Here is a 14,668-nt window from a genome sequence, read left to right on the forward strand (position 1 = left end):
CACAGATGAAAAATAATGTAATCTTGGTGGACTTCCCCTTTAAGATTAAAATGACAGAGCAACTCTCATTTCTAATATTGATAGATTTTACTGTAGGATTTTATACTTCTTCCACAGGTGAAACATATTTTAAAAGTTTTATGACAGTTTTATGACAATGTTCTCTCCATAAATGTCAGTATTTTGTGAACAGTGGAATCTAAGCCTAACTCTAAGAGCTGCTCAGACTGCGAGACCCACACAGCCCTGCAGCAGTGAATCATCTGCTGTACTGGAATGTTCTTGGATATAACCCATTATAAGGCTGTTTTTGGCATTTCCTAAAAATATTTCATCACAGTGGTTGAAACGTCAAACAATGCATTTACCAAACGTAAACTTTGACTGTAAGTACTACATTACTGGTATGATATGATTAAATACTTGTTTAATAAAGCATAGTTTTAATAGCATGTTTTTTTGTACAGGGTGGGCCATTTATATGGATACACCTTAATAAAATGGGAATGGTTGGTGATGTTAACTTCCTGTTTGTGGCACATTAGTATATGGGAGTGTGGAAACTTTTCAAGATGGGTGGTGACCATGGCGGCCATTTTGAAGTCGGCCATTTCGGTTCCAACTTTGGTTTTTTCAATGGGAAGAGGGTCATGTGACACATCAAACTTATTGGGAATTTCACAAGAAAAACAATGGTGTGCTTGGTTTTAACGTAACTTTATTCTTTCATGAGTTATTTACAAGTTTCTGACCACTTATAAAATGTGTTCAGAGTGCTGCCCATTGTGTTGGATTGTCAATGCAACCCTCTTCTCCCACACTTCACACACTGATAGCAACACCACAGGAGAAATGCTAGCACAGGCTTCCAGTATACGTAGTTTCAGGTTCTGCACATCTCGTATCTTCACAGCATTGACAGTTGCCTTCAGTTGACCCCAAAGATAAAAGTCTAAGGGGGTCAGATCGGGAGACCTTAGGGGCCATCAACTGGTCCACGACGACCAATCCAGTTTCCAGGAAACCATTAATCTAGGAATGCTCGGACCTGACACCCATAATGTGGTGGTGCACCATCTTGCTGGAAAAACTCAGGGAACGTGCCAACTTCAGTGCATAAAGAGGAAAACACATCATCATGTAGAAGTTTCGCATTTCCAGTGGCCTTGAGGATTCCACTGATGAAGAATGGCCCCACTATTTTGTACCCCATATGCCACACCATACCATCAAGATGTGACATTTTACATGAAGTTATTTTGAATAACTTTATGTCTTAGATATTTGAACTATGCAGAACCTTTGAAAATCAGTAGAAGTGTCCTTTAACAGAGCAGTAAAATTGTCTGGTATAAAGACTCACTTCAGATCTATAGAAGAGGAGGCCAGGGGCATATACTAAAAGGAGCGATTCATTAAAACTCTGTGCCTTGTTGGCATGTCCTCTCAGCGCACAATCCTATTCTCTTTACATTACACATCTGACGAATGTCCTCCGATGACACAGGACACAATCATTACTCCACTGACCTCTACACAGGCTTTCTGGGAGCTGCCGTGACATTTTGTCTAGGGGTTTATGAACACTTGGCCACTGACCTTTAAGTTTACCAGATAATTCTAGTCATAGTGCACTATCAGAGCTGAACGTTTCAGTATCCAATACGCAATGAAGGAATAAACATCATGTGCAGAACAGACCCTCCATTAAAATGTCCTGATAAACCACAAAGCTCTCTAATGATTACACTCTGGGATGAGCCATTATTTTCCTCTATAGTTCAGTTCCTAAAAGCCCTATACATCAAAGACTAGCATCATTAAACATGGTCCAGCAATCATGTTTTGAACAGTCTCCCTAATGAGAAAGCCTCTAAGGGTTTATGCGTAGCCCACACTTAAAGGAGCAATCAGTCATTTTCTCCAATATATCTTGTTCGACCTTTGACACCTAGTGGCATGAATACATCACAGATATTGTAGCTGTCCCCAAGTGAGGGACCCTCTCTACAAATGTGTTTATTAAGGAACAACAAAGCAATCTGATCCTTCATCTCATGACGCCTCAACATCTCGGACCCACAGCCAGGACCCTACATACATTTTATATAAACTGTTATATATAACTATAAACTATTGAGACATATCCATGTATAGATTAAAGGTGTAAACTCAATAGTTTTGGGGTGTTTCTGCTTCTTACTTCATTTGGTCACTTTATGGTTAAAAGTCACTATGTCGGTGTACTGTGTGTACTGGCAACCTGGTGGATTTGGACTGTTAGGCTCTCAGGCAGAAACTCTAATAAAGCTCAGTTCTGGACTGGCCACATCAAGAGACAAGACTATACTGGCTTTAGCACTGCTCTCAGAGATGCCAGTGCTTCAGCTTAACCCATCTCCTTAATCTATGATCACACGCTCTGGACATTTATGACTGAGTACAGTAAATATATTACAATTTTCAAAATATAGATTGCTCCTTTAATACTGTTACATCAAACAACTAAAACAAAGTTTAGCGCCCTCTAGTGGCACGTGAAAACGTTTCTAAACACTATAGCCAAAGGTTTGTGGACACCTGTACATGCACAATTTCTTATGAACTGAAGAGGATTTGTAGATTTGTTCCCATTTCCCAACGGGAACATCCCTGTGGAAACATTAGTGAGGCTGACACTGAAATGTAAGGTGATTAGATCAAAAACTACAGTCCAACTCATTACAAAAATATTGGATGGTGACCTATAGCTTTAGAGAGAACCTAGTTCCAATGCTTCAAGCTTCGGACTCTGCTAGCTGACACTAGTGCAGTTACTTGAAAGCATCCCATTCTCATGGTCACTGCACTTCTATAGACATTGCACACCTGCAATTTTGGCACCTCAAAGAAGCTGAAATTACTCATCAGAAGAGGTCTCCACAAATGTCTTGACATACGTGTGTCATAATGAGGTTAAGGCATGAGTTATAAATGCATTATTCACAAAAATAACACAACCCTGTTTTTATTAACCAAGGTAGAATGTTTAACTCTAAACCTTGGCTATTTTTACTGCCCTTTGTCCATGACACAATAGTGTTCCTCTGGATAAATGTTCTACATTTGCAAGACATTTTGATGAATGCTCTACAACTGCAGGTCCATCATTATGTTTTTTAACCAGCACTGACCCTTTGTGTATTTACTACACTGGATTACAATTAAGGGGTTTGTGAGTAACTGGTAGAAGCTGCAAATAGAAATATAAAAATTGTCAGTAGAAGCATTTAGATAGTATGAGTTTACCATTTTATTTTGTAGTACTGTTATGTCATTTATGCACAGGATGGTCATATACATTATAAAATCTTATCATGAAGATTTTAATCCTTACTCAAAGTGCGCAAAGTAAGATACTAGGATGCTTTGAAAAAATGCCATGCTTTTTCTAGAGCTCATTTCTGTTTACTCTTCAATCAGACATAAAAAAAAAATAACCCTCCTTCTGTGGATAGTGTTACCGCTGTCACAGTGCAAAAATATACCATCCAACATAAGTTGCATTTTAAGCAATTAAAAACATTTTCTACATTGTGTAATTACTGTCATGATACTGTAACAACTTCAAACACAGTAGCATCACGTCCAGCTCTTTGGTTTAACTGATGGTAATGTGAAGTTAAAAATCAAGTTGACTTGTGACTTGAACATGTTTGATATATGGAGAAAGAGATAAATCAATGATTTAGGCATTAATAACAAAACCAGCAATAGTGCAATGAAAATAATATCATTTCTGAGTCCGCCCCCTATTAAAGTCAGGTTAACGTACCTGAAGTTTCAGTTTCACTCATAAAAGCTAAAAAAGCTGCAGATCTTCACTGACAGCTGCCTCATTTTGCTGGATGTATTTCAGGATGTCGAGCTCATTCATAGCCTGAGAAGTGCCTGGCTGTTGAGCGGCTCCACTGACCTGTGCCAGAGAAGGAGGCTTTGGTGGAACTGCTGGCTTGGCCTTTATGGCTGGTTTGGGTTTCGGGGCAATGGCTGGTTTTGGTCTGGCAGGTTTGCTGATTGCAAGAAGTTTGTCCAAATCCTCCTCCACTCTAATTGGGGAAAAACATGGCACTTCAAATGAAAGCTCACCAGTTCACAGTCAATAAAGACATGAGTTCACGTAATCATAATGTACACTATTCCTTTAACTTCAGTTCTTGAAGTAAATGCTTTCTTTACTGGAAACATGAACAGTCTTCTGCTCCAGTCTGTTATGATTGTGTTATATTATAACCTGGCTGGACTGCCCCAGTGTCAATATTTCATTGAATATGGTTAGAACAACCTGTTACAGATGTTTGTTTCTGTGGTATATGTGCAGTTCAAAAAAAAAATATAAAAATAATAATAATAAGCTCAATTTGCCAGAGATTCGAAGGTAAATGTGAAAGATCTTGTCTTCCTGGGCCAGGAAATGGCGAATGGAGCCCATAAAAAAGTTAAGAATGCTAAAATACAACATACAGTGCTTTTCAACAACAACAACTCATTTCAGTATACTGAGGCCCTGAACAAAACAGCACTTCAGACTTGAGCAAATGCAGATCTCTATTTAGAACAAATGATATTTCAAGTAAAATGAAGCAAAAACCATTTCCAGAAAAGTTGGGACTTGTGTAAAATTCAATAAAACCAAGAATCTTTGAGTTTTTAAATTGTCTAAGCTTTTTTTTCAATTGAAACATGCACAAAGAGATGGTCTACACTGTTTTTAACTGACCAAATTTGTTGCAATATTGCATTTTTATTACATTTTATAATACAATAAAAACAGTATTGTATTTCTCCAATCTTTCTAAAAGAAACAAGTGGCGTTAGCCATTTGCCATTATAAAAAAATTATTTAAACGTAAGCCCTAAAAACTGAAAAATGATTCTCTAGAACACTGCTAGCCTCTCCCTGCTAGCAGTCCTGTTACGTAACTAAACCGGCTGACACACTCATTATAGTTAATCCCCTCCAATCAATCACCAGCATCCTCACAGCTTGTTACACCTACGCCCTAAACTACAAAAAGTGGCATGCAGTTTCATCCTCAGATATTGTAAGAAGCAACATTCCATGTTGAGAAATTTGGCCTGTGCTTACCTGCTGTCCAGCTCAGTGTAGCATCTTAGCCATGATTACATTCAATACAGCTTTAAAACACAGTAAAACATTCAAGCAGATGAAGGGCTGACCTGAAGAGCTCATCCATGTCTTCATCCAGTTTAGTATCAGCAGGTGCTTCAATCTTCTTGTAGGCATTAGAGAGAAGCAGAGAGTCTCCGACCGCGACTGGTCCACCTAAGTCAGGATCCTCAAATAGTTTTAAGCTACCTGTGGGAATATGTAACGTGGGCAATGAGGGCTGACAGTGGACATAAAACATGCAGAATTGAACAATTCCAAGTGGTAACATTTCTTTATTGTTATTTTGTATTATCTGATTTGCCCTTTTTGAATATGTGCCTGGCTTTTTGAGTGTAAATGGAAAACCAAATCTGCACTCACTGTCCTTTACTGCAGGCTCAAAGAGCTCCTTTTCTTGGTCATCCTCCTCATCAAACAGGTTGATTTTGGGTTTAGGTACAGGCTTGGGAACTATCTGTACAGGCTTGGGTTTCTTAGACCTATAACCATAAAGTGCATAAACAGTGTCTCTTCATTTCTCATACAATGTATTTCTCCTTTTTTCTTTTGCACTGAGTCCTGTGCAGATTGCCCTATATTCCACATGCTGTGACAAAGATAACAACACTGGCTAAAACCACTGTTGTCATCAGAATTAATGCAATTAAACCAGTTCTCTGAAAGAAAAATCAAGTCTACACCAAAATCAACGTTCAAAAATAGTTCAATTTCAGCCACAACAACAAAAGTAACCAACATCCATATGTTCTGTTATTCAATGTTAATTTTACTGACAAACGGCTGAAATCCAGTCACTTTTTCCCCCAGAGGCATTTGCCCTTGGCTTGGTTTCAGGAGCAATCTTTCGTGCAAAGTCTTTTAAGATAATTGCTCATCGGTTTCTCCAGTAATTCTGAGCTGGGATTTAAATAAAAGTGAAAACATTCCCATATGGAGAGATAAGGGGAAGTGTCAGAACAAGGCAAAAGAGAATTGACCTTTTATAGTTATTCTCTTCTGGAGAAGTACAAGAGCATGAATTCCTGGAAGATATTCAGCAAAATCAAATCCACTACGCAGATAAAATCTAATTAATTTTATTTTCTAACGACAAAGTTTTGGTAAATCACAGTGGTGAAAAACCAATAAAATTCCATTACCACTTGTCCCTTATAAAGTTATCACATTAGAATTTCTAGAATATCCTTGATATCTTTATAGTATTTTGTATATTTAACCTATTTTCAAATGTGTTTTAGAGCAGCCAAAATTCATATATCTTAGAACATCTAACTAAACTTACACAAAACTAAAGATTTCTACAATGTGTTCACAAAACATTTAAATGTGGGGTCTTAAAATGGCACTGTCAACAACACAAAAAAAAAAACGCGAAACACAAACCATTACAACTTAACGTTAACACACAGTGTATTCAGAGTAGTTTAAAATTGATTTTGGATCCTAACAAACTTTTAAAAAATCTTTAAATGATTATATTATTCATTCATTTTCTGTAACCGTTTTGCAAATGTTTCCTATTTCTTTCTGTCGTTTTCTAGTGCCCTTAACCATTAAAGAGGCTGTACTGCCACCTGCTGGACCTGCTGTATGCTGCATTAAGTACGCATCAACAGTAAACTGTACGAAAGTGACTATCATACATCTTTTGCCTCCAAAGTGTCGCAACACCAACAGACAGTTAAGGAAAGCATTTGTTTTAGGAAATGCCTCTCTTACCTCACACCTCCCAATGGATCAAATAACTCCTCTTCATCATCATCTTCATCCTCTTGACTTGGCTTGACTGATTTTACTGTTTTTTTCACTCGCTCAGGCGGCACAGTCGAAGCCTCGTCTTTTCCAAAGAAATCCAGCCCATCGTCGTCTTCCTCAGCTAACCAGTCTGAGGCGTTTGAGGCTGTGACATCCCGGACAGTACTTTTTGCTCCTGTACACAACATTCAGTAAGGCGGCTGTAATGGTGATGATTCATTTCTAATATTAACGCTTACGAATCAGACAGTTCCTAACCTAAGAATTCCAGTAATTCTGGACAGGTTGAGAGAGTCGGATGTTTGGAAACAAACCGGACAAGCTCGTCAAATGCTGCCCTGCGATCACGAATGTCAGTCTCACCAACAAACAGGGCTTTACGTGGCATGGCAGGCAGGTGGATGGTGGGATACTGAGTGATTAAGTGATGGTAGAACTCATCAATTTCACTGTACTTCTTTGAGACCTGCAGACGTACAGACATAGATTTAAAGGAGAAAATGTAAAAAAGTCATAATACTGACACCTAGTAGTTTGCACCACTCCATGGAGCATTAACTGGTTCCCTCAGGGCCTGGAAAGTAATTTGGATCTTCATCTCATGTGAGATGCAGTAACGAAAAAATAATAAATAACTGTTTTTTTTTAATTGTTAATATTTTTGGGGTCAATATGACTATTATTTATGCTTATATAATTAAAAGTATTATATGACGTGCTTTTATTTATAGCTATTTATAATTTAATAAACATATGTCACTGTCTTCACGATTGTACCCACACATTTAGTCCTTACTACTGTAGCTTAATGTGTACAAATATAATAGGTTTAATAATAATGCAACGTGTTTAAATGATCCTTTTTTTCTTTGTGTGATTTTAGATGCAGTTCTCCTGTAGTTCAGGAAATTATTAATAATGTCTATGATTAATTTCTAAAACTGTTTATGAATTACATTAATAAATAGTAAATCTAAATTTTTTTGGAGTACATGTTTCTTGTAGTAATCTATGTAGGTGTACAAGACTATAATCACGCTGGAATTTATTCTGCTATTATGAACTAAAAGCAGCTGGTTCAGACTTTTAAGTTCAGAGACTAAGAGGATGATGCTTTCCACATACATTGTAAACTTTTGAAAGAGACTTTTTCCTGTACATTAAATATGAACAAATATTTTATTTTTGTGCATTTTGGTTGCAGTCACACAGCTCCAGGGTCCTGGAGGTTGTGGGTTCAAGTCCCGCTCCGGATGACTGTCTGTGAGGAGTGTGGTGTGTTCTCTCTGTGTCTGCGTGGGTTTCCTCCGGGTGACTGTGAGGAGTGTGGTGTGTTCTCTCTGTGTCTGCGTGGGTTTCCTCCAGGTGACTGTCTGTGAGGAGTGTGGTGTGTTCTCTCTGTGTCTGCGTGGGTTTCCTCCGGGTGACTGTCTGTGTGGAGTGTGGTGTGTTCTCTCTGTGTCTGCGTGGGTTTCCTCCGGGTGACTGTGAGGAGTGTGGTGTGTTCTCTCTGTGTCTGCGTGGGTTTCCTCCAGGTGACTGTCTGTGAGGAGTGTGGTGTGTTCTCTCTGTGTCTGCGTGGGTTTCCTCCGGGTGACTGTGAGGAGTGTGGTGTGTTCTCTCTGTGTCTGCGTGCGTGTCCTCCGGGTGACTGTCTGTGAGGAGTGTGGTGTGTTCTCTCTGTGTCTGCGTGGGTTTCCTCCGGGTGACTGTGAGGAGTGTGGTGTTTTCTCCCTGTGTCTGCGTGGGTTTCCTCCGGGTGACTGTCTGTGTGGAGTTTGGTGTGTTCTCTCTGTGTCTGCGTGGGTTTCCTCCGGGTGACTGTGAGGAGTGTGGTGTGTTCTCTCTGTGTCTGCGTGCGTGTCCTCCGGGTGACTGTCTGTGAGGAGTGTGGTGTGTTCTCTCTGTGTCTGTGTGGGTTTCCTCCGGGTGACTGTGAGGAGTGTGGTGTGTTCTCCCTGTGTCTGCGTGGGTTTCCTCCCACGGTCCAAAAACACACGTTGGTAGGTAGATTGGCAACTCAAAAGTGTCCGTAGCTGTGAGTGTGTGTGTTGCCTTGTGAAGGACTGGTGCCCCCTCTAGGGTGTATTCCTGCCTTGCGCCCAATGATTCCCGGTAGGCTCTGGACCCACCGTGACCCTGAACTGGATAAGCGCTTACAGATGATGAATGAATGAGATTTGAGATGGTGGCCTGCGAAGTACACTCTTAAAAAATAAACGTGCTATAAAGTGTTTTTTAAGCAATGCCATAGAAGAACCTTTGTTTGTCCATAAAGAACCATAACTGGTAAAGACATTTGTGTGTATGTGTGTGTGTGTATGTAGAACCTTGTAAAGGTTTAACACTTCACCTGATGTAAATTTTCCTTACCAATTTAAAAGTTATTAGCAAAGATCACCTACCGCTAACTGAACAACATCTCCAGGTTTGTGTTTAGGAGACTTGAAGGCAGCCAGGCGAGTGACAACCACTATCTGATACTCTACATGACCGGTCATCATGGGTCCTCTGATCTCCTGGAACTGAGGCACCTGGAGGTCAATACCTGTTGCCTCATTCTGCAGAGGCCTGTTGATTTATAAAATAGCAAATAAAAACATTACTTGTGAGCAAGAAAAGGCTAGTTTTCTGGTGCCTCTCAATATGGTAAGATTGTAGAAAACTAAGGCCACCAGAGAACTGCAAAGCAGTTTTGATAGTGTGTGTATCCAGATATTTCTGTGGTGCGCCACTGAGGCGTAATCTAAGGGCACAACACAACAACCAGAACGTTGGCCTCAAAACTGTATTACACAATGATAGCTGAGAAACACTGAAACGGTTTAACCCAATTAAATTACATTACCCTTTTCTAATACACCACATATCATATATTCTCTTTATCTAAACTAAATTTATTGCGTTTTAGTGTAAAATAAGCAGCTATAACTGAACAAATACACACACTGATTATCACGTATTAAGTAGTGCAGCTCATTTAAGTTATACTTTTAACATTTATCCAGAACCGGGCACTTTATAAGTTTTATAAAATCCCAAGCCACAGCTGTTGGGTTTCTAAGGCAACATTAGATGCACTCGTTTTACAGTTTGTCTGTTAATATTAATATACATCGTATTAGATACGTTGTTTAAGGTGTATAAAGGGTGTTACCTGCTCGTAATAATTCCATCTGTCATGTTTTAAAGCTGCGTTGTTATTTCACTTTTCATAATTCTTTCTGGTGGAAACTTGAAGCAAATCAGCCCCGAGTCATGAGACCCGAACTGCTTCCTCGGTTAGCTTAGCCTAGCTAGGGTTAGCTTCACTTTTAGTCAGCTGGCGCTAATTGTTTTTTGTTTGTCGAAAGTATGTATCCTGTTAAGAAACGTGTTAGAGTTGAGGGTCTGGCTGTTTGGGTTTGAAAAAAAAATGTAAATGCTTTGAAAAAGACATAAAAACTACAAAGCTATCAACAAGACTTCGAAAACAAGTTCTCGTAGTCGGCAGGATTCGAACCTGCGCGGGGAGACCCCAATGGATTTCTAGTCCATCGCCTTAACCACTCGGCCACGACTACACGACGTAAACACCACAGAATCGCGTCTTTTCAAGAAACAAATACGACGATAGATGAAAATATATAAGATGATGTGATTAAATACAGTTTTTAAATGTTTAATTGCATCTTCAATTTAACTATATCTACCCATACTTCCATTTTCTACGTGTGTTAATTCGCTGCCTGCAGGAAACTGTCTGTGTTCGCAAAAGGAAGCTCCGCCTGGTGGTGCGCTAACACTTCAAATAAGGTTTCACATGAGCCTCGTCGCTTAACGGTGAGCAACTTACATAAACAACCTAAAATTGTGAAATTTCTTAACTGAATTTTCCATATAAAATACAGTTTCTCTTCGTTTTTAAGGACATACTCCACTAGTTTCTCCCAGTTCTGTTTTTTTAGTTTATTCATTAATAGAGCTTAATGTTCCGCAGCCAGGCACATATTAACAAATCAATGTTTTATTTTTCTTAATAGTAATAGTAAATGTGACACCCCCACAGTATTTTCCTACGGCTACAACGGATTGTTTTTACGTTAAATCATTTGGGTCTAGATGTGGAAAGGGACAGTGGGCTTAGGACACATTGGGGCCCAGGTCAAATGTTCAACGACTGTGCTCTGGCTATTGGCAGCTTATCTGTGCTGTAAAATATCTTGTCTTTAAATGTACTTTCTTTAAAAGTGCCACAATTTTAATTAACTTTACAGTTGATTACTGTGCTTGTTTTTAATGTAGTTCAGTTGTTAGTACTTCAATGTGCACTACACTTTTGTACACATTCATATTCTGTCCTATACATTACAGGTTTTAAACATTAGGTAGAGATATTGTAACAATACTATTAGAACAATATGTCTTCTTACAAGCATCCAGGTATTTTTTCCTAGGTAAACTGAATCATCATCACCTAGGTCACCAAGTGCTTCTGGTAAGATTCTGCTAAAATGTGTAATTAACAAAATATATTTTTAAGATACATTCAGTTCACCGCTCACCTACAACCTCAAGCTACAAGTAAAATGTAGCAAAATGTAGTTAAATGGCATGAATGCAGCAGATACAATTTTTTAAGCCAAAATGTTATGTCATACCTTATAATATACCTCCGATATCTGGCAGTGTAACCATTTTGTGTCATTTAGTGAGGTTTTAAATACTTCATTTTTCTCCTTAATTTCACTACCGCTGTGAACAATTCTGACTCAGTCAAATCATTCTAAATGACTTAGTTTAGATCTTTCTTTTTTTTTAAATACTTTTGCAGAATTTTCTCCCAATGGATCATTTTCCATTCCACCCCATCACACACAATGCCACCAACACTGAGGACAAGCAGGTGCTTTCTCTGAGATGTGCTATTTTCTACTACATATTTTCACACTGCCATCAATGTAACTTCTCCACACAGCCCAACACACTGGTGGAGAGCGCTGACTTCCCAGGCCCTATGAACTGTGTAATGAGTGGAAGGAAAGAGGCCAACCCACCCAATCCTATCCCACTTAAAATTGTTACATTTTTATAATTTAAATGAATGAGAGCATAAACATATTTGTTTAAAAAATGAATATACAAAGCAATTTCATTTTAAATTTCAGACTTTAATGTCTGGACACAACTACAGTCAGAGGTAATCAAGCTGAATGAACAAAGCATGGTAGACCACAGTTTCCAATGCATGGTGCAGTCCCTCCTTATGACCACAGCCTACTTATCACCACCATTAGGCATCACATTTAAGACTGCCTTCCAAAGTACCAAAATCTGATGTGTTTCCCTTGAGTTGCTTTATTTCAAGGCATGTACTGATTACACTGTATACACCATGGCAGGGGCTGCAGTAAAAGTGATTCCATGGAGGCCTACAGGCATCTGTTCAAACCTTATAGAAGAGAACGCTCAGGTGGGTTTAAATATGGTTGTAACAAATACATGGAGCTGCTGTGGTCATTAAGTACTTAAACCCCTTGTAATTAAATATTCAGTCCTTGGCATCCCTGTATATCCTCTGCTACAGTCCAAATGGTGAAACATTAATGTAGTTAAATGTTGTTGCTCATCAGCAGGACAAAGTGTTTTGTCTAAGAAAGTGTCTTGTATTTTGTCTACCTTTAAAACAGAACACAAGTGGCTGAATGTCTAGCCAGCAAAATATGTTTTTATTTTAACTGAAAGTAGGCTATATGATCTAGCAAATGTGATATGTTATCTGCTGCTGAAAATTTCTGTTCTATGTGTTTGCTGGATGTAAGGCACCACATAACAGCTGTTAAAAAGTGCAGTCATCCAAAAAAAAAAAAAGAAAAAAAGGAAAATAAAAAAGACATTTCATTGTCTGCTCCACAGGGCAGGATACATACACTTTATCTGATACAGTGTACACCAAGGTTTCATACATAAAGTTGTGTTATAAAAACATTTGTACAGAAATCTATAAATCTAAGGTTAATCAGATGTTTTTGTATTTTTTGCCTCATGGATCAAACAATTTATGAAGTGTACTGGATGTATTATTAGAAAATAAATCAAACCAATTTAATACAAAGTACTAGATCTGTACAAAATTTCCAAAACCTCTTCAATGAAGCCTTGGCAGACAAGCCTGGGCTAGAATGACCTCCAGTAACAAATTAAATGCATTATCTGTTTATTAAATGTGTTATAATTGTTAGCATGTAATGCTCAAATTATTCTGCGACTGCTTTATATTTGTGCTCAGAGTCCTTCAAAAACATGTCATTTCACAGGTCATCTCACCACAGATATGATTTCTTTTAATCATTACTTTCTATATGTACAAGTCTGAATGAGAATTATGAAGTTGGAGCTGTTTGTGTTGAGGTTTATAGCTGAGCTGGCTTGGCTTCACTGGTGCAGATTTAGGTTTAATTCCATTAGATTGAGGTTTGTGAGGAAGAAGTGTGTCACTTCCCCTCCCCATGGGGGGCTGGTGTTTGGTCCTCTGGGATGCACTCATGGGGCTTGGAGGAGGACATGAAGCCTGGTAGACAGGTGCAGTTGTACGAGCCTTCTGTGTTAGAACACACACCATTCTTACACAGTTCCACACTGTCACTGATATCCTTACATTCATTTATATCTGAAAGAAAACAGAACAGAGATAAGCTGAGCTTGATAAGAGAGCAAATGAAAGAGTTCTGGCTATTCAGTTCAGAAAAAGACTAGAATGGGAAATAAATAGCTACAATATAAACTGTACATGGGTATTATATGCATTCTCTAGATTTCAGGTGAAAGTGTGGTGAGAACACACTACACACGGAGAACACACCACACAGACAGTCACCCGGAGGAAACCCACGGAGACACAGAGAGAACACACCACACTCCTCACAGACAGTTACCCGGAGGAAACCCACGGAGACACAGAGAGAACACACCACACTCCTCACAGACAGTTACCCGGAGGAAACCCACGGAGACACAGAGAGAACACACCACACTCCTCAGACAGTCACCCGGACTGTCAAAGCAGGACTTGAACCCACAACCTTCAGGTCTGTGGAGCTGTGTGACTATGACACTACCTGCTGCGCCACCGTGCCGCCCAATCAAAATACATGTATCATTTATATCAATCTTCAAGGCACAGACACAAACTGTAAGATTCTAAAAGAGATTTATTCTATAGAGATTCTATAAAGAGATGTATTGCTTTTTGTTGTATAAAATTATACACATGCATGCAAACTGACATTTAAGTCACTTTATCTTTTTAGTTGCTTTTGGTGAAAATGAAAGCCACTAGTCTACAGTATTTTCATCAAATCTTGGATTTAGTTGTACATACGACACACAGACACACAAGACACACAGGCTGGACCAAAGGGGTGCTGGACTGCCCCCAAACAAGCTTTTTAAAGATGATTTTTGTATCAATGATAGGGCTCTGCTAATAAAAGATGCACTTTCTCTTCAGTCATGCATTATCTTGCCTCAGTTTTTTTTTTCTAACAATGTTCTCCTCTTTCAAACTAAAGAAGCCCTGTCTTCTCTTGTCAGTTGTGTAATTGTTAGGATGGCTCCTCTGCCAGCCGCTCATTGAGTCACTTGGCATCTGATATTGCTTTCATAATAAGCAATCCTGAAAATAAAAAATAGATAATGTCTTTGAGGTTTTTTGCACATACTTAAGAATTTTTATTTGTTTTTTTTTTTTGCCATGCAACA

The 14,668-nt window shown here is 38.8% G+C and overlaps 2 protein-coding genes across 2 annotated transcripts in view; both read right to left on the reverse strand.

Annotated features, from left to right (window-relative positions):
* Positions 1 to 2,756: 2,756 nt before the first annotated feature.
* Positions 2,757 to 10,404, reverse strand: hs1bp3 (HCLS1 binding protein 3). Its single transcript, XM_066679846.1, has 7 exons — positions 10,086 to 10,404; positions 9,334 to 9,499; positions 7,187 to 7,394; positions 6,893 to 7,103; positions 5,534 to 5,652; positions 5,221 to 5,359; positions 2,757 to 4,088 (listed from the first exon to the last, which is right to left on the reverse strand). The coding sequence occupies exons 1-7, from the start codon at positions 10,109 to 10,111 to the stop codon at positions 3,842 to 3,844; spliced, it is 1,116 nt and encodes a 371-aa protein (XP_066535943.1). The 5' UTR covers positions 10,112 to 10,404; the 3' UTR covers positions 2,757 to 3,841.
* Positions 10,405 to 12,096: 1,692 nt separating this feature from the next.
* The window catches only part of LOC136693823 (latent-transforming growth factor beta-binding protein 2-like), a 117,982-nt gene continuing 115,410 nt past the window's right edge, over positions 12,097 to 14,668 (reverse strand). Inside the window, exon 38 of the mRNA XM_066667011.1 lies at positions 12,097 to 13,577. Coding sequence (XP_066523108.1) covers positions 13,402 to 13,577 — 176 coding nt within the window. The 3' untranslated portion in view covers positions 12,097 to 13,401. The remainder of the gene's footprint in view (positions 13,578 to 14,668) is intronic.

The sequence above is a fragment of the Hoplias malabaricus genome, chromosome 1 (genome assembly GCF_029633855.1).
Source record: "Hoplias malabaricus isolate fHopMal1 chromosome 1, fHopMal1.hap1, whole genome shotgun sequence".
Taxonomy (NCBI): Eukaryota; Metazoa; Chordata; class Actinopteri; order Characiformes; family Erythrinidae; genus Hoplias; species Hoplias malabaricus.